Raw genomic sequence first — 19037 nt, 5'->3', positions numbered from 1 at the left:
AACAACAATGAAGAGAAGTTGGCATGTAAAGATCCTACTTTAATCCCTCTCTCCTCCATGTGATGTATAAATGTTTCCACTCAGGCCTCAAATCACTCTTCCAAATTCTCCATGGCATAATCTATTTTTCTCTTTTCCAAAGGACACCTTACAATATGTGTGGTATCTATCTTAATCAAACTTTCTCTCATCCATCCTGTCTTCTCCATTAACTCATTCATTCTGATTTTCACTCATTCCCACACAAATACTTCTAATATGTGTCAGTCTTGGAACTAAGGATGCAAGAATGAGAACTTGGAGGCTTTCTCTGACTTCTGAAAATTGTATTGTTTCGTGGGGGGGGCAGATGGATAGGAAGAAGGAGACCAGAATACAAGGTAGTGGGAGGAGGGGAGCAGTAGGCATACAGGGGTGCTCACCACACCCAAACCTGGGTGAGCAGAGTCCAAATGAAACCTGAACAATGGGGTCCAACGAGTCCAACAGAAGTGGGAGAGGCACCCTTCCAAGCAGGGGGAGAAGCACATTTGATGTGTTTTAATGAGGGTTGGAAGTGCTTTAATGAGTCTGGAATTTATCCAAGAAACAATGGAGAGCCATTGGGGGAGTAAGTGGGAGGGTACCAGGAGCGGACACGCATTCAGGATTGGTCACTATGCCTGTTGTGTAGGAAGTGGATTTTTGAGGACAGGAATGGGAGGCAGAGAGGAAAGTTCAGAGGCTGCAGTGAGCAAGGAAGGAATTGCTGAAGGGGACTCCCGTTGGCAGTGGCAGTGGGGATGGAGAAAAGTGGATGGACTCCGGAAACATTTAGAAGGCATATCTGAAAGGGTTTGGCAATTGAGAAGAAAGAGGAGAAAAAGAAGAGCCAAGGTCAGGGGGCCAAGCTTTAAGCTGGGCAGCTAGGTGTGTTTTCTGTAATCCCCTGAAGTTGGTCACGGGAGAGAAAGCAGCAATGCTGATTCATGTTCTTAAAAGATGCCTGTGATTCCTTAGAAAACTGGGAATGGAACCACCATTTGACCCAGCTATCCCACTCCTCAGTTTATACCCCAAGGACTTAAAAACAGCATACCACAGGGACGCAGCCACATCAAAGATGATAGCAACACAATTCACAATAGCTAAATCATGGAACCAACCCAGATGCCCTTCAATTGATGAATGGACAGGGAAACTGTGGTATACATACACAATGGAACATTATGCAGCATGAAAAGAGAAGAAAATCATGGCATCTGCAGGTAAATGGATGAAGTTGGAGAATATAATACTAAGTGAAGCAAGCCAATCCCAAAATATCAAAAGCCAAATGTTTTCTTCGATATGAGTACGCGGATACATAATGGCGACTGGGGGTGGGGGAGCATGGGAGGAATGGAGGAACTTTAAATAAGCCAAAGGGGAGAGAGGGAAAGGTTGGGGGCAAGGAGGTAGGAATGATGGTGGAATGCGTTAGACAGCATCACCCTAAGTACATATATAAGACACAAATGGTGTGAAAATATTCTGTGTTCAATCAGTGTCTTGAAAAATTGTGCACTATATGTGTAATATGAAATAAATTGCATTCTGCCATCATGTATAACAAATTAAAATAAATTATATATATAATATATTTATATATGCCTCTGGTTTCTCTATGAAGAGACTTCGTAGAGGTAATTAAAGTGGTTAAATTTGTGAGTCAATAGAACATGATGGAACATGATTTTTTCTGTGTTCGTGTGGAAGAACATGATTTCATGTGGAACATATTTTATGTGGATAGAACATGATTTTATGCAGAAGGCAGATCAAAAAGGGAAATCAAGAACATTTTAATTCTCTGATCAGGATACATTGGTTAATGATAACATTACTTAATAAGTATAAAAGACAGAAGAAGAAGAAAGTCTGATGATGAAGTTAAATATCAACTTGAAAGGACTCTGAGTCACCCAAGTCATGATGAAAAATAGGTATTTGGACCCTCCAGCCTGGAGATGTTAGGGCTGAAGGCGTGGAGGTGAGACTGGTCAACTTCACATGATGTCTCAAACCCAGGAACAGGGTGAGATCTAGGGAGGACCTAGATCTGAACCCTGGAGGATTGCTAACAAGTAAACAAGTGGCACAGAGGAGGACTGGCAAGGGAGTGTCAGTGGAAGAGAAGAGAGAACAGCAGAAGAAGTGAACCTGGTAAGGTAACAGAGACACCAGTTTGGGAGCCAAGATCTTTTGTCAGGAAGAGTCCTAAGTGTGGACTCTACTACCTGAAGAGAGCAGGAAGAGTGAAAGAACAGTAGGAGATCTGGGGAGAGAGGCGATAATCGGCAGAGGCACAGAGGAAGGGGAACCTACAAGGACACAGGGGACTAAAGACTGAGGGTGAGGGTGAGTAGAGAGTACAGAGACATGATATCAAGGAAGAGCGGGGTTCTAAGGGGGATGCCTGCCGCGGGCAGTACTGCCCACCAGTAGAGTACATATGTCACCCAATAGGCTTAGATGAACCTCAACCAAAGCAGCTCCAATGGAGCAATGAGAGAAGAAATGAGACTCCATGGCAGATGGGGTGGGAAGGAAACCATCCCACAAAGCCCTTTCCTTCCCTTCCTGGGAAGGAAGAAGAATGCATCCGGCAGGAATAAGAGGAGGGTGGTATTTTCCTTCCCTCTTCTTACTTTAAGTCAAAGAGACTAGGTGTAGGCAAACACTGATGAGGAGAAGCCGAGAGAGAAACAGAAGGAGAGGGAGACGTGAAAGATTCAAAGTTGACGTAAATTAGGAAGACGCCCTGTGAGAATCAATGTGATGTGGAGAGCAAAGGCTATGACGTCCCCTTTACCAGGAGACAGGACACCTTCAGGAGGAAGGCTGACAGTGGGGCCACCTTTGAAGTTCTGTGGCAGGAAGATGAAGAATACCATGACCAGCAAAGAGCCGGACTCTCCTTTGTTTTGCAACAATCCCTGGATTGAAGGAGGGAGGGAGTGAACGCAGATCTGCTTCACAGTTTCTCCCTTCCATTGGGTTTTTCAGGCAAAGGATATTAAAAGGGAATCTAGTGGTAGAGATCAGCATGGGGCTCCAGGTCTGCAATGGGTGAGCAGCATCGGGGTGGAAGGAAATGCTCCCGGGCAGATGTGGATTAGTCAAGGACTAATGCTTTCATGACTCCCATATCCCAAGGTCACAAGTTCCACACGGAAACCTGAGTTCCTAGACTTACGGACTATGGATACGATGTGAAGAGGGGGCACTAAAACATTGAGGACCCATCGAAGGACCCCAAATCTTCAGCCAGCAGGCCTTCAGAATTCCCCATGCAAATCATGATTTTTATTTTTACGTTTTTATTTTTATATTCATCTTTTAGTGGAAGACACTAAATTCAAGCCAGATATTCTGGATCCCGTCCAGGACACACTGGAAGTAGAACTTGGTAAGCTCATCCGTGTTCTCTTCTTTGAATGACACTGGGCTTCTAGAGCAGGTCTAAATGATTAGGAAAAGAAGACTAGGGTTTTGATGAAGCGGAATTGGGTATGAATCCTAACTCAGATCTGCCTAGTTCTGTGACCCTGCACAGTTACTAAATCCTCCTAAGATCCAGCCCCTACATCTGCTAATAGGCATCATAAAATTGATTTGACAGGGCTTTATTGAGTATTATGGAGCAACGGATGATAAACGAATGGTGCATTGGACATGATCAATCGATTTTAGATTCTCCTAGGAAGAAGAGGTTATACACGTGGGTTTTGTTTATTAATATACCACCTTGAGTGGCATTACCCTTATAAATATGATATTTGGTCTTTACAAGGAATATAGTGGAATACTACAAACCCCATGCAAGCGTATTACAAAATGGTGTCATTTGCGGGCTACAGGGGAAATTGACATCCCCCGTTTTGCCTCCTTTCGTTTTGTCAAGTTCAATAACACTTATGTCTTTTCCTAAAGCCAAAGAATGGATACGTTTAACACCAAATGGTTTCTTTTTCAATAAAATATGTGCTCTCTTAAATGCTAATATAAGATTTGTTATTATAGAAATGTAAAAAGAGATACTATGGTATAAGATCACTGGGTGGCCATAGCAGCATGTCCTGAAGACAGAAATAGTGCCGGCAATACAGGAAACATGAGAATGAAAGAAAGAAGAAAGAAAAAGATTAATTTCAAATATGTAGTCAAGTTACATATGGCATGAGTAAGCTTTAAAGCATTATTGGTAGGAAAACTTTTAACATGCAAAAATTACTTTTCAGTTGGAGGCCCTGAACATTTCCTGGTTAGATAGTGTTTGAGGCAGAGCGTTTCTGGATATTTCTTTTGGAGATGGTAGGTAGAAAGGGGATAGTCTAATAATAAGAATGCCAATCCATGGTACCTTATTCATAAAACACAGCTGAGTATCTAAATAATTTCTTCTTTAAATTACATGCTATAGGAACCTCATGAATGTCATGTAATATGCAAACATTGATTAGTAAAATATTCTTTACTGATGCACATTGTATTCTATAGTGGTGTCAACGACCATGCTGGTCACTAAAACTCTCATTTCCCTGATGTCTTGCTCAAACCACACATGACTGTGTTAATCTTCATGTTGAGAACAGACAGTAACATTCTTGAGATATGAGTGTTGCCCATGAGAGACGAATACACAAGGACCATTGTGTTTCTTAACGAGATGTGTCAGCATTTGGTTATTTCTGGCCTACAAGCTTTCTTCTGCCAATTGGGCAGAAATTGTCTCCTGGCCATGTCTTCCTCCCCATCAGGGGACAAAGCTTTCTCATATTCTTCCTTCCTGTTTTCTTGGACTTGTTTATTGTCAGGAAAGTCTTTAACTCTTCGCTGCAAAGCACGATTTGGCTTCGAAAAGCTCTTTAGACCTGTGATAAAGTGGTACATCCAAGATGCCGACCGGGAGTGGGAAGCCCCAAATTCTGAGAAGAAAAGGTAAGGAAAAGAGATAAGTCTTTGCAACCCAGACTAGATGCTTTCACCCTTAGAAATTGCTAAAATGTGCACAGCTGATTGTATTTAGTAGGCTAGACACTATTACCAACTAGTGGAGAAAACAAAAACACAGAAATGCATTTGTATGCTCATTTTAGACCTGAGGCCTTGCAGATTCTGGTGGGGACATAGGATGAACCAGTCATGCATAACCACATTTTGGTCAGTGAAAGATCCGTATGTGATTGGTACCATTGAGTGACATCAGAGCCACCTTAGCTTGTGTTAAGTACACTCCGATGCTCCTGCAGTGATAGAATCAACTCAGCTTGTCATTTAGTGATGCATGAGTGTGTGACAGTGTTTTGCTTTTGTTCTGGGTTTGCTTTTGGTGCTGGAGAGCAAATCCAGGGCCATCTAGCATGCTGAACAAGCATGCTACCACTGAGCAACACCCTAGACCTTCAAGTGGTTTTAAAGCTTACTTTAGTGCAACAGTTTGATGTGGCTGCCTTAAGCATCAAGGTAACCAGCAGACAGACATGCTGAGTCAGGTTGCTGGAGGAGAAGTAGCACATCCAACCAGTGCTATGCATTCAATTTGCCATGAGTTCAGGGATCCAAATTTGCAGAATCATTAACAATTGGGAAAGTATCCAGAGGAAATAGCCCCATCATGCAGAGCTTGGCAAAAACAGCAAACAAGATATTTGAAGCCATTTAACCTGAGGGGTGGCGTGTGTCAAACAGAACTTGATTTGCCTCGGATTTGAATCTGTCTTCCGCCTAGTGGCACTGTGCACCTGACCCCCTGTGAGCCTCCCTCACCGCAGCTGTGACCTGTGGATGATAACCTCCCTTTGCAAGGTCACTGTCAGGGGCAGACGCAGGGGAGGTGACGTGTTCATCACGGGCTACGGCAGGCAGGAAGTGCTCAGTGATGAAGAGGCGGTTTAGGAGGCTCACGGCAATGCAGTCTCAAACACCATCGGCATCAAAAAGACTTCATAAGGTGAAGACAAGAGTGAAGACTGGTGATTTTAGAGAATCCAGACTGTGAATAAATGCCTAAACTCACAGCTTCCGTGATGGGGCAGCAGGGCATGGATCAGCGGTATGACCTGTGGCTCCTCATCTACCTGCTGGGCCTGTCTATCCCTGGCCAAGTTAGGATGCTCATAGTATTACTTTTCATGTTATCCTTAAATCATTGTTATTATCTGTCCTCAAGGGAAGTTCTTGGAGTAAGGAAGGTCAGTTGAGGGCCCCAATGAGTTATATCCTAGTGCAAATGTACAGCAGAACCAGTAAGTCACCCAAAGAATGGGCCTTCCCTGTCCATCTCCTGTTCTTCTGGTATCTTCAATTATTGACACGCCCCTCCTCTTGAAAGCCAAACTGTTGATTGATGACAAGAGTCACACATGCTGTCACAGTATGTCGATTTGTGTCACTGATCTGATACGGAATTTCCCCTCGTTTCCTAGTACACAATCCACTGTCAAGGATGAAGTTATTGAATGTGTTTTCTCCTTGGAAAAACTCACTCAGAGAGATCTTAGTAGAAAGTACATTTGCTTTGCTCAGAACTCGATTGGGAATGTCACCTGGACTGTCCGACTGAGGGAAAAGAAAGGAGGTAAGCCCAGAAGGTAGACCCCACTACAGGCAGCTGCTTTTCTTTGGGGGGGTAGGTATTTTCTTATCGAACAGTGATAATAGGATACTAATGAACATTTCTTAGATGCCAGACTCTATTTTAAGCACTTTGCTGTGTTACCCATTTAATAGCCTTGGCCAAAGCCGGGACACTAGTAAGCTGCAATATTCATTGATTCCGGGTATGCCCTATGTGGTGGGCAAGGTGCTAAGACCGAATTTCCTTTTCTGCTTGCCTTGCTTGGCTTCCAGAGAACGTCCTGGATTCATGTTCTGATGGAGGGAGAACAGAGAAGGGGAATAGTCATCTTTCTCAGTGTTCAGAATGATATTTGTGTATCAGAGGTGGTAGCCATTTAAGCAGCTAGAGTAGAAATTCCAGGCAAGAAGCGGCAAAATGGTTCCATTCTCGGATTTTCCTGTTATCCGGGAGAGATATGGCTTCCTTTTTTTTTTCCCTGAAAAATATTGTTGTGCAAGACACCTTTCAGGTTAAATCAGCATACTACAGCAATGCAGCCACATTGATGTTTATAACACCTCAATTCACAATAACTTTGGAATCAATCTAGGTGTCCTACAACAGATGAACGGATAAAGAAAATGTGGTGTATATACACAATGGAATATTATCCACCCATAAATAAGAATTAAGTTATGGCATTTGCTGGTAAATGGATGGAACTGGAGACTACCATGTTAAGTGAAATAAGCCAATCCCCAAACACCAAAGGAGGAATGTTCTCTCTGAAATGTTGATGCTAATCCACAACCAGCGAGCATGGGGAGGGGAAGAATAGAAGTTCATTGGATTAGACAAAGGGGAATGAAGGGAAGGGAGGAGGTAGGAACAAATCAGATGTGACTTTCCTATCATTATATACAATACACATCCAGTGTAACTTCACACCATGTACAACCACAAGAATGGGATCCTAATTAGAACAAGTTATACTCCATGTTTGTATAGTATGTAAAAATACATGCTGCTGTTAACTTGTATCTTTCTTTGAGGAATGTAGGTAAGTTTTTATTTATACCTTTTATGATATATCATTCAAATTTCTTGCATTATATTAAAATACTAATACAGTAAGGTTTTATTTTTTTTTTGGTCGTATGTATTACAAAAGAGGTTCCTGGGGTGGAGATTCCTGTAACAATAGGGTATACTGTAATCATTAGGATAACACATTATGCTTTCAAACTTAGAATTTTGGAAAATTTATATCTGACACTTAGATCTCAACAGCTTTACAATTAAGATTTTTTTGGATGAGTTTGGTAGTAATATTCACACATGTGACTTTAAACATATTCTACAATAAAATATATCAAGTTTTAGAAGAACCAAATAGCAGTGAAGAAATAGTTTCCAAGTGACAAAGTGTCACGGTGTAAAACCCATTAAGAGTGAAAGATGTAACAATGTTTTTTAATGTAACTGAGGATGAAGAATTAATTGATAATAGGTTCAGATTTCATGTTGCAACTAACCTTTAAGAAATTATTACTGAGGTTTTTAAAAAATTTTTATCTGTGTCTAATTAGTTATAATTAGAATAGAATGTGCTTTGATACGTCATATATAGATGGAATATAATTTCTCATTCTTCTGGTTGTACACAAGGTAGAATCCCACTGGTCATGTAGTGTGTGTGTGTGTGTGTGTGTGTGTGTGTGTGTGTGTGTATATATTTTAATAATGTATATATATATTTTAATAATGTATATATATATCTTTAAAAGAACAAATTTAAAAAAAAGAAGTTCCAGGTAAGGAAGAGATTCAAATTTCTTTAAGAAGATGCCCAGAGGTGTAGTTGATGTCCTTCATTCATTCAGTTAATTGATGACTAGTACCAGCAAGTTCAGAGGCTGTAAGACAAAGTTCATTCCTAGCCGGTGGTGAGTGCTGTTTAATCATGGCTTCTCTCCATTGACCGCGTCAGGAACTGGGGATGTGCCTGGTCTCAGGAAGTTTAGATTTCTGTTGACATGACAGTATGTGAGTGTGCTTGACCGTGTGCAATCAGGAGGATGCCAGTGGCTGTGTGGGAGTTTGTGAATGAAGAAGTGGATGGACCGGCTGTGAGGAGCTCCCCGGGCCTCCCCATCAGGATCTGCCCATTCCCTGGGCTCTCTAGAGTTTACTGTCGATGGCTCCCTCCGGACTTGATTTTCGACAGTCCCAGGTTCAGGGGAGATGCTGTTTCTGGGGGCAGGAAGCGGTGCTGGGTGTGGGCTGCGGGTGGCCTTGGCCCGGGAGCGCTGCTGCTGCTGCTCACAGCTCCCCTGTCCCCCCAGTGCTGTTCCTGTACATCCTGCTGGGCACCGTCATGACCCTGGTGGGCACACTGGCAGCAGGCGCCCTCATCTACCTGTACTGGATTGAAATGGTGTTGCTGTGCCGGAGCTGCCGGAGCCAGGATGAGACTCTCAGGGGTAAGCTGGCCCCAACCTGCCACCTGACATTCCCTGGGAAACAAGTTGGACCAAGACCTTAGAAAAGTGCCACCACCACCCATTGGCTCCGTGCCCTCGGAGTTATCTTAGGGAACAATTTCAGATGCCTCCCGCCAGCCGGTACAGCGCATGAGGGACACTCCGTGGCTTCTTCCAGATCTGGTGGCCTCACACCAGGGAAGGCTGGAGAGACGTTTTGTTTTTTCATTCGCTGCACCCGGAGTCTCGTAGATGATGCTATTGTGGGGCTTGATAATCCTCTCTCTGCTAACCAACCTAAGACAAGGTGGCAAATCACATCTTTGTGCCTCGGTTTCTTCATCTATAAAATAGAACAGCAGTAGCACCCATCAGAAAGGATGCTGGGAGAGCCTGTGAAGGCACAGCATGCATTTACAGTGAAACCTTCACAAATAGGAAACCTCAGCACCTGCTAGCAATTTTTTTTTCTAGAAGGCAGAGCAGTGTTATACATGCCTGTTATGTGTATTAGCTACGTTAATTATCTTATGAGCCAAGCAGGGAAAGATAAAGTCTGTGTCCAAAATTGAACTTAGAGATGTAGAGATCTATAAGCTGAAAGTGTTTTTGAGATGTATTTTTAAAAAATCATCTTTTTGAATGGAGCAAATTATTTAATCAATGGCTTAATTGTTTCCTTAGGCCATTTCGTACTGTTTTGCTAAAGTTTTACCTGGATTATGATTCAAGAGCTTGTGTGCAAGAGTCACTCAACGGTGAAACTTTTCAGCGTGTTTTTTCTCTTTCTGGTTTGCAAAGACCACTTTTTAACTAATCAGATCTGGAGGCAGAGAGGAATTTTTCAAGCATAGTGATGCAGCGCCCTCTGCTGGCCAACATGATATTTTCAACAAAATGAATACTCGGAAGCTAATGCCGAATATTCAAAACATACTCATAAAACATAACATTTGTGGAGGATCTAGGAGGTCAGCTAACACTCCACTCTATAATTTTATTAATATGAAATTTAGTTTCCATATTATATGAAAATCCTGGTGTGCTGATGTTTCACCATGGATATAGAAGAAATAGAGACAGTTATGGTGCATGACACCTTGAAACTGTGTAGCGCTTACTGGCCAGCTACGCCTCAGAGCATCCTCCTTCCCACCTGGACCACGAGGTGCATGACAGATTAGCTTCCTGGACCTTGGCTCTTTGGCATTCCCCTCGCTTGACTCTTGGCCTTTCCTTTTCTGAGGCCTCTTAGATTCACATTGAGCAGGTATCCGCCAAACCGCTTGATCTACCAACTATTTTGTAACAATACTGCTTGACAGGAGTTGTGAAGTGCTGGGATATAAACCAGTTGTGTCCCATTCCAAAGCCTGGTGAGTTAGCTTTTGGAATTTTCTACTTCATTCAGTCAGTTCTTCAGTAGGTATCAGCAATCAATGTGCATTTGTAATAACATAGTCAACAGAGGCAGAAGAGACCTCTAAAATATCCTGAGACAAGTTCTATTAGTTTACTTTCCCATTTAGAAGAGAGTGGAATGGACACAAACCAGACACCAAGCACATCAGATGTATTTTCTCATGCAATCCATATCAGCCTATGAGGAGTCATAGCACCCTCTTTTTGCATATGAAGATTTAAATAAAAGTACAGTCATGCATCATTTTACGACAGATTCACATTCACAAATGCATCCCTAGGCAATTTTGTCATTGTACAATCATTGTAGAATGTGCTTACATAAGTGTAGAGGATATATCCTACCACACACCTCAGGTGTCAGTTACATGGCGCGCGCGCGCGCGTGTGTGTGTGTGTGTGTGTGTGTGTGTGTGTGTGTGTGTTGTCGTAGCCTGTGATTTCAAGGGTCATGGTGAACAAAACAACATGAGATTAATCAAGCACAAGAGAAAATAATGTGATCAAGAGACCAGGCAAACAACAGGTCTGTGTGTCTGCTGCTCCTGTAACACGGCATGGTTTTTTATAGTCAGTTTTTTACAAGTAGAAGTAGCACTCCAAAATAACTACAAAAGCATAGTACATTAACACATCAACCAGTGGCATGATTGTGTACCGAGTGTGACTTGCTGTACATTACTGTATGGGCTGCACTTTGACATATCAGGCAAGACAGCAGGTTTGTGTACCCCACCACCGCCACAGACACACAAGTAATGCTCTGCCCCATGATGCTGTGGAGGCTACGACATTGCAGGTGATGGGAGTTCTTCAGCTTTAATTTTATGTGCATGCAGTTTGTCACTGAAGTGTCCCTGGGGGGGTGCATGGCTGTTAATGTGACATGAACTCTCTAAGGGGCTATTTTTTTCTCCTAGGGAAGCAATGGGCTGGGTCTTGGCAGTGTCTCCCTGACTGGATATTATCACGCTGTGATGAACCAGACTTCTCTTTGATGTGTACCTAAGGAGACAGAGACAGTGCAGAGGCAGAGAAAGCTCAGCGGCCCTCCTGAGTGCATGAGATTTAATCACAGGAGGCCCCAGCCGTTTGATCTGCCCCCCAGCCCAGTAGTGCTTCAGGAATTAGAATTCAATTTGGGCTGGACAATCCATACCACTCAACAGTGTGATTTTGAAATGGATGCAGCTGCTGGGTCTTATGATTAGTAGTATTTCTTAAAATCCATTTTGTAAGGATTTCCCGTTTGCTCCAAGCCTCTGTTTGTGGTACCCTGATGGTAAAACAATGTCAACGGCTTATGTTTTCCATTGTTTCCCTTCCTCAGATAAAAAGGAATTCGATGCTTTCGTATCCTACGCAAAACGGAGCTCTTTGGAGAGTGAAGCCTCTTCAGCTCCGAGTGAGGAGCACTTGGCCTTGAATCTGTTTCCTGAAGTTCTGGAAAACAAATATGGATACACTTTGTGCTTGCTTGAGAGAGATGTGGTCCCCGGAGGAGGTATGTCTGGGGGTGGGGGGGGGAACCACCTTAGGGGAAAAGGGGCACTTCAATACGACTCTCTGTCATTCTTTCTGTTGGGACATATCTTCTGGCTGGTTTCATGGACCTAGATCATCTTGGGTAACCACCTAGAAGAACGTGTTCCAGAGACAGGCTCCCTCATCAAAAGAATCCAATTTCAGAAGGATGCTAGGGAGGCTACCCAGTACAAAGATGTCTTTCCCTGGATCCTTAGTGGGACGTCATCTCTGTCATTCCAAACACGTGGTCCTCCTGATTTCTGGAACTCTACCTCAGGAGATGTTTCAGCATCCTGCCTCACTCATCCCAAGACTCCGGGTAGCCCATAAGCTTTGTTTCTAGAGGAAGTGACGGTTTGGGCAAACAGAGTGCAAGGAGAGAGGTATGCAGTGGAGAGTCACTAGATAGTAGAGTATATTTTGGAAGCCAATAGAGATGACGTAATAAAAGTGCCAGAGTGGGCCATGTCTCCCTTCTCTGTAGGAGCTCCCTGGATGGATCTGTGAGGCTAAGGTTACTACTGTGACTCAAGGATTAACTTCATCCATGGCAAATCATTGAACTCTTTATTTCCAGTGTATGCGGAAGACGTCGTGAGCATTATTAAGAAGAGCAGAAGAGGAATATTTATCTTGAGCCCCAACTATGTCAATGGACCCAGTGTCTTTGAACTCCAAGCAGCGGTGAATCTTGCCTTGGATGATCAAACGCTGAAACTAATTTTAATTGAGTTCCGTTCCTTCCAAGAGCCAGAGTCTCTACCTCATCTTGTGAAAAAAGCTCTCAGGGTTTTACCCACAGTCACTTGGAAAGGCTTCAAATCAGTTCGTCCCAATTCCAGATTCTGGACACAAATGCGCTACCACATGCCTGTTAAAAACTCCAGAAGATTCAAATAGAACCAGCTCAGAATTAGCTCAAGGATTTTTTCCCCCCACACTGGAAAAGATTCCACAGAACAGAAACCACTGGGAGGAGCTGCAGCCTAGGGATGGCAAACCCAGCTAGAAACCCCTTCCTCGCCAGCCTCGGGAGGAGAGATGTGCATGGGCAGAAGGTTAGCGGAGATTTACTAATGGAAAGTTGAGTGTCTTTCTGCCGGCCCCAAGCACACTGGACAGGCACTGGAGGGAGACGGAGTCTGTGGACTAGAGCCATTGCTCCTCTGGACTGGACAGGGGGAGAGTGATTTGTCATGCACACCCCCAAGGTTTTCCAACACTTCTGAGCTGAATCAGCAGATGCTGCTGCTTCTGCTCTGTGGCTAGGGACTGTCCTAGCTGCTGTGGACCTATGAATTCATGTCATTTGCAATAAAATAAATATATTTATTTATTAGACATGAGTAATTTAATATCTGCCTAAAGCCTTTTCTGTTCCACGTTCTCCCATCAAGTCTGCAGCACAGGAATGAAAATAAAGAGATTAAAGGGACACAGGGTGGGCAGGGGTATAGTCCGCCTCTGCTGGGAGCTGGGAGCTGGTGGGAAATGACCCCTCTGGGCACGTGGACTACAGGTGCATATAGGTTTGCAATGGGATGACACTCTGAAAGACTCAGTGTGTCGTAAGTCACACACGTGTTTAGTGTGCTGAATCCATTGAACTGCCTAGCTGAGTAGGACAGCACACGGTGGCACATTGGTCAGTTCCCTTGGTGACCTTGTGGCTGGCCCAGGAGCTACACTCACTACTGTTTCCCCACATCTCAGGAGAGGGTCAGACTGCATATCGCTGGCCCCCAAGAAGATCCAAATTCCAAATTCAAAGTTTAGCTACTACAGAATAGATACCACTATTGCAACTTCAGAAAGAAAAAAAAAATCACACTGACTATGGAGGAAGGAGTCCCTTCCTTTGGGCTGACACAATCTATGTCAAGATACAGGCTTGGGGACAGAGTGGTGCTAACTTGAGTTCCTCTGTGTCTCATTGACCAGAGACCCTTAGACTGAGCTTCAAGTTTATGACAGTCCCCCGGGCCACTGGAAGCAGGGATCAACTGGGCCAAGATGACTCCCCAGGGAGGAGATGAGGAGTACACTAACACTTGTGTACAAACTAGAAAGGCAGGGACAGGAGTCCGCGGTCACACCCAGCCTGGGAAATTAGCGGACACACCATGTGAAAGTCAGGAGAATGGAGCTGAGACAGAGCTTCAGGGTGAGTTACTGCTGAGGTCCGCAGCCTTCTGCATATCCTGACCTCGTGGTAACCAAGTGATATGCTGAGGGCCAAGTCCTTCTTCCTGATGGACAAGGCAAGTTCATTTTCTTTGCAAGAGTTCAACCTGCAGTTAAAATAATGCTCTGGTCACATACAGACGTAAAACCATCTCCTGCTGTCTTTCTTGATGGAGGGAATGATTCATCGTTTGGATAATTAAGCCAAACAGCTCCTGACTGATTCACATGGAGTGTGTCACATCCACTGGTCTGAATGGGGTCCAAGTGCAGAGCGGGTAAGACCTTGTCATCTGGCCACTTGGTGCCTGTGTGAGATGCTTTTCTGATCTTTCTTTACGGAGGCACCCACATCATAAAAACCACTGTGGCTCTGGCACCAAGCAACATCCTTGTTGGGAATTTCGGTGATAAAGTTAAAGAGGAGAAAAAGGGTATAAATTATGCCTGGAGGAAGTCTCTTGTGGGAAGGATCATTGTGGGGTCTCAGCAGGGAGGAACCCACATTGTCATGGGGCTTGCTGTGCCATCCTCTCTCTGAGACCTCAGACTTAGAATGCTTTCTTTTTGGCTGGTGCATCCAAATTTATGTTTTTTTAAAAAAATATGAAAAAAAGTAAGAAAAAGAAAAGATTCCCCTGTGACGAAGTTCCCAATGGTCCAGAGTTCTGTCTTCAGCGTTACAGAAAAAGCCTCAGACTCGTATCTACACAAAAAGAAAAATCCCTAACTCTGATATTTATACAAAGCACTCTTTCTAGGTTAGTAAGTATACTGAAGAGGAAAAAAAAATCAGCATTTAGGACAAAAGGTTATTTATATTTCCTATATGCAAACCAACCAAAACAAAGGAAACAACCAAAATATATTTTCTACACATAACAGACTATAATCCAGCAGCTGGACTCAGTGGAATACAATCAGAAAAGAGTATTATTTTCTCACCACATCTTCTAAATAAGAGGCCACAGGTCTGGTTCCTGTTATCCAAGGGTAATTGTCCAGAGTTCTTTCTTTCACTCTGAAAATGTGTCCCAGTTAGGAGGGTGAGGGCCCTACCTCCAACTCAGCCGAGGTCACTCCTTACTGACTCTGTGATACCTTAGGTGAGTTTCACCGCCTTTCTTTCTGGTCTCTGTTGGCCGTGAATACTGATATTTAACATTGATATTATTTCCGGGTGGTCATTTTGGGCAAGATGGAGTAAATACATGCCACTCTGATCCTCTCGCTTTAGCCATAAAACCCGGGAGAATGCATAGGAAAAACAATTTGAGGATTCCAAAGAGTCGATAGAAGCAAACAGATTGAAGAAGACAAGAATTCAAAGTTTTATGGTTTTATTTCTACCTGCTATCTCCTGACTTAACTTAGTCTGAAGCCCACAGGGGGTGTTAAGGATGATGGAGAGAGCTGCAGAAGACCTCTAGGCCTGGCTTGAAGACTGCTCAGGGTTTCCTGGTCTTTCTTCCTTTGTATCACTCCCGCTCCCCCTGTTCTTTCATTGCCCAGATGCTAGGTCCCGCTGTGGTGGCAGCAACAGGACCAGCACAAGACAGGAAGACGGGCCCTCAAGAGCCTACATCTCTCAGGCAGGGAGAAGGACCACTTTGGTACAAGGTGCTGTGGTCCCAAGAGGGTGTGGCAAACTATATTGAATTTTGTTTTCTGTCTATCCCTGTGCCATTTGACTGTGCATCCCAAAGCAGGGTAAGGAAGCCCCAGCACTCTGGCCCAAGAGCTGAGGGGAGATCTACGCCATGAGAAAGCACCGTGGAGACTACAGACAGAGAAGTGCAGGATAGTGAACCCAGAAAGCTGTTCAAGATCTCCTAGCTCATCAGCAAGCTGCACCTAGGTGCATGTGACCCTAAATGGAATATCATCAACCTCCAGAATTGAGTTATGTTGATTGACCACTTTCTGAGCTCCAGATGAGCTATGGAAAGGTGTGTGCAGAGGGGGTGGGTCCAAACAGAGCCGAAAGGCAATAGAATTGAACTGACTCCGTACTCAGAGGAGGCTTGAAGTTTAGGGGCCTTTTCCAACTGGGTCAATTGTCTGCTAAAATAAAAATGGTTCTACAAAGGTTGGTGTTGGGAAACACTGAAAACATGATATGGTCTGTTGAAAGTTAAAAAACATTAATATTTTCTGGGAGGATATTTAATGTAGGTAGATGTAGTATATAAGATAGCTACAAAATGAAGGAGGGAAGATGGGAAACTGTATGTTGTTAAGATATCTAGATATCACATTTTTATAAAGAGACAAATCTTAAAATCCATAGGCACCTAACAACAGTATTTCAAAATACATGAAATAAAAATCGACAGGGTTGAAATTCCACAGTTATAATTGGGACTTCATGCAACATTCTTCTCTCAAATATTGATTAAACTAGTAAACAAAAATTCAGCAGGTATGTAGAAGAGCAGAACACCACCACTTAATTGGTGTTTTCCTGGATCAACTTGACAATTACAGAACTCTCCTACCCAACACCAGCAGAATATACTTTCTTTTAATGAACACATAGAAAAGATGCTAAGACAGGCCATCTCCTAAACCGTAAAACAAACATAACAAGAGTTAAAAACTTGAAATTATACAAAATATGTATTCTATTCATAAAGGAGTTAAATTAGAAATTATTAACAGAAAATGACAAGAAAATCTTAAAACACTAGGAAACTGAACAATGCATTTCCAAATCAATCCACAGATAAAAGAGGAAGTCTCAAGAGAAATCAATTAAACCTTTCAAATAAAAATGAAAATATGATGTATCAAAGTTTGCCAGATGAGACTGAATGTAAAACATGCTTAGGGGGGAATGTATATTATTAAGTATGGGCTTATATTAGAAAAGGAAAATACCTCAAACTTGATAACCTAAACTTCCACCATAGAATGTAAAAAAAAGGAAATGATACGAGTAGAAATTAATTCCACTGAAACCAGAAAACAATAGAGAAAATCAATAGCATCAAAGCTATTTTTTGTTTGTTTTTACATTACAGAGGGTTAAACCTAGACCCTTATATACACCAGGCTAGCACTCTATCACTGAGCTACATTCCCAATACCCAAAAGATGGTTTTTGAAAAGATCAGTAAAAATGATAACCACTAGCCAGACGGATCAAGATTAAAAAAGAAAAGAAAAGAAAAAAATCTTGGCCGGGGGGTGGCGGGGGGGCGGGGGGTGGACACAAAGGATCAGTATCAGGAGTGAAAGAAGAAATCTCACTTCAGACTCCACACATGTTAAAAGCACGATAAAACCACTATAGATACCGTACAGACAGAGTATAAATGAAATCAACAAATTCCCCAAAGGTATAAAAATTCTCACAAGCTATGAAGACTCAGCCAAGCTGAAACAGATAACCTAGATTAGTCAAAACTATTACAGAAATGAAATTCCTACTTTAAAGTTTCCCAAACAGAAATCTCTAGACCTCAATGATTTACTGCCTAATTCTACCATTTAAAGAAAGGAAAAGGAAAAAAAAAACCCACAATTTCTATAAAACTTCTTCCAGAAAACCGAAAAGGAAAGAAAGTTTTCGAAGCTCATTTTTCTAATACCAAAACCAAACATCAAAAGTATAAGAGAACGACAAATCATCATTCTTCATGAACACTGACAAAAATATTCAAGAAAACTGCAGCTAAAAATACGCCCTAACTAAGTGGAGTTTATCCTGGGTATGGAACGTTGGTTTAAAATTAAAAATCTTTCAATACAATCCTCCTTGTTAACAGTTCACGAAAGAAAAACCATAGGATCATAGAAAGTAATTCCAAGATAGCACTTGATAAAATTTACCATTCTTTCATTATAAAACTGTTCAGCAATCTAAACATAGAAGATAACTTTCTCATCATGATAAATTGCTCTAAAAACAAACAGAAGCAAATAGTACAGCTTAATGGTGAACGACGATATACTTTACAATAATGAGAACAAGGCAAGAATATTCACTCTCAGAATCATATGCAACTTTGTATTGAAAGTCTTCATCAATGCAATAAGACAAGAAAAAATAAATAAAATGCATGCAGTTTGGAAAGAAAGAAATAAGATTGTCCTTATTCCTGAAACCTGATTTTCTATATAGAAAGTCCAAGATTACTCCTCCCCAAATTCCTAAAACTGATGAGTTTAGTAAGTTTTCAGAGTAAAACCTTAACATGTAAAAATCAAATATATTTCAGTCTCTGGTGACGAACAATTGATAACTAAGAGTTAAAAAGTATTACCACTTATAATAGCTCAATCAAAAAAAAAAGGAAGGAAGGAAAGAAGGAAGAAACACTTAGGTAAAAATTAACAAAACTTGTAAATGTTCTTTATGCTGAAAAACTACAAAATGCTTATAAAGAAAAATTAAATAGATGGAGATGTATAGCCTGCTCTTAACAAAATTCAAAGACACATCTCAGCAGGACATTTTGTAGATATAGGCAAACGTATTCAAAACTTTATGTGGAAGTAAAAAGATACTAGAATTATAAAAGCAACTTGGAAAAGAAAATAAAGTTGGAAAAGTCACACTCCTCAAATTTTTGACTCATTATAAAGTTAAAGCAGTCAAGATAATACAGTATTGGGAAAAGTAAGTCAATGGAACTGAATAGACAGTTCAAAATATTCTCCATAAATATAACCTGTTGATTTTTGACAAAGATCAATGACAATTTAATAAAATTTAGAATTTTAAAAAAAGTAGTGTTGAATCCATTGGGCTTATACATACAATAAGAGGAACCTCATGCTTTACACAAAATAAAATGTACTCAGGATTGGACTACAAATCTCAATGTGAAATG

At 42.0% G+C, this 19037-nt stretch overlaps 1 protein-coding gene across 1 annotated transcript in view; it reads left to right on the top strand.

The window, feature by feature from the left end:
* Nucleotides 1-13314, top strand: part of Il18rap (interleukin 18 receptor accessory protein) — a 28677-nt gene extending 15363 nt beyond the window's left edge. Inside the window, 6 exon segments of the mRNA XM_078029800.1 lie at nucleotides 3365-3430; nucleotides 4839-4962; nucleotides 6450-6601; nucleotides 8929-9066; nucleotides 11819-11992; nucleotides 12593-13314. Coding sequence (XP_077885926.1) covers nucleotides 3365-3430; nucleotides 4839-4962; nucleotides 6450-6601; nucleotides 8929-9066; nucleotides 11819-11992; nucleotides 12593-13005 — 1067 coding nt within the window. The 3' untranslated portion in view covers nucleotides 13006-13314.
* Nucleotides 13315-19037: the final 5723 nt, after the last annotated feature.

The sequence above is a fragment of the Ictidomys tridecemlineatus genome, chromosome 12 (genome assembly GCF_052094955.1).
Source record: "Ictidomys tridecemlineatus isolate mIctTri1 chromosome 12, mIctTri1.hap1, whole genome shotgun sequence".
NCBI classification, from domain to species: Eukaryota; Metazoa; Chordata; class Mammalia; order Rodentia; family Sciuridae; genus Ictidomys; species Ictidomys tridecemlineatus.
This window is presented reverse-complemented; position numbering and strand designations above follow the sequence as displayed.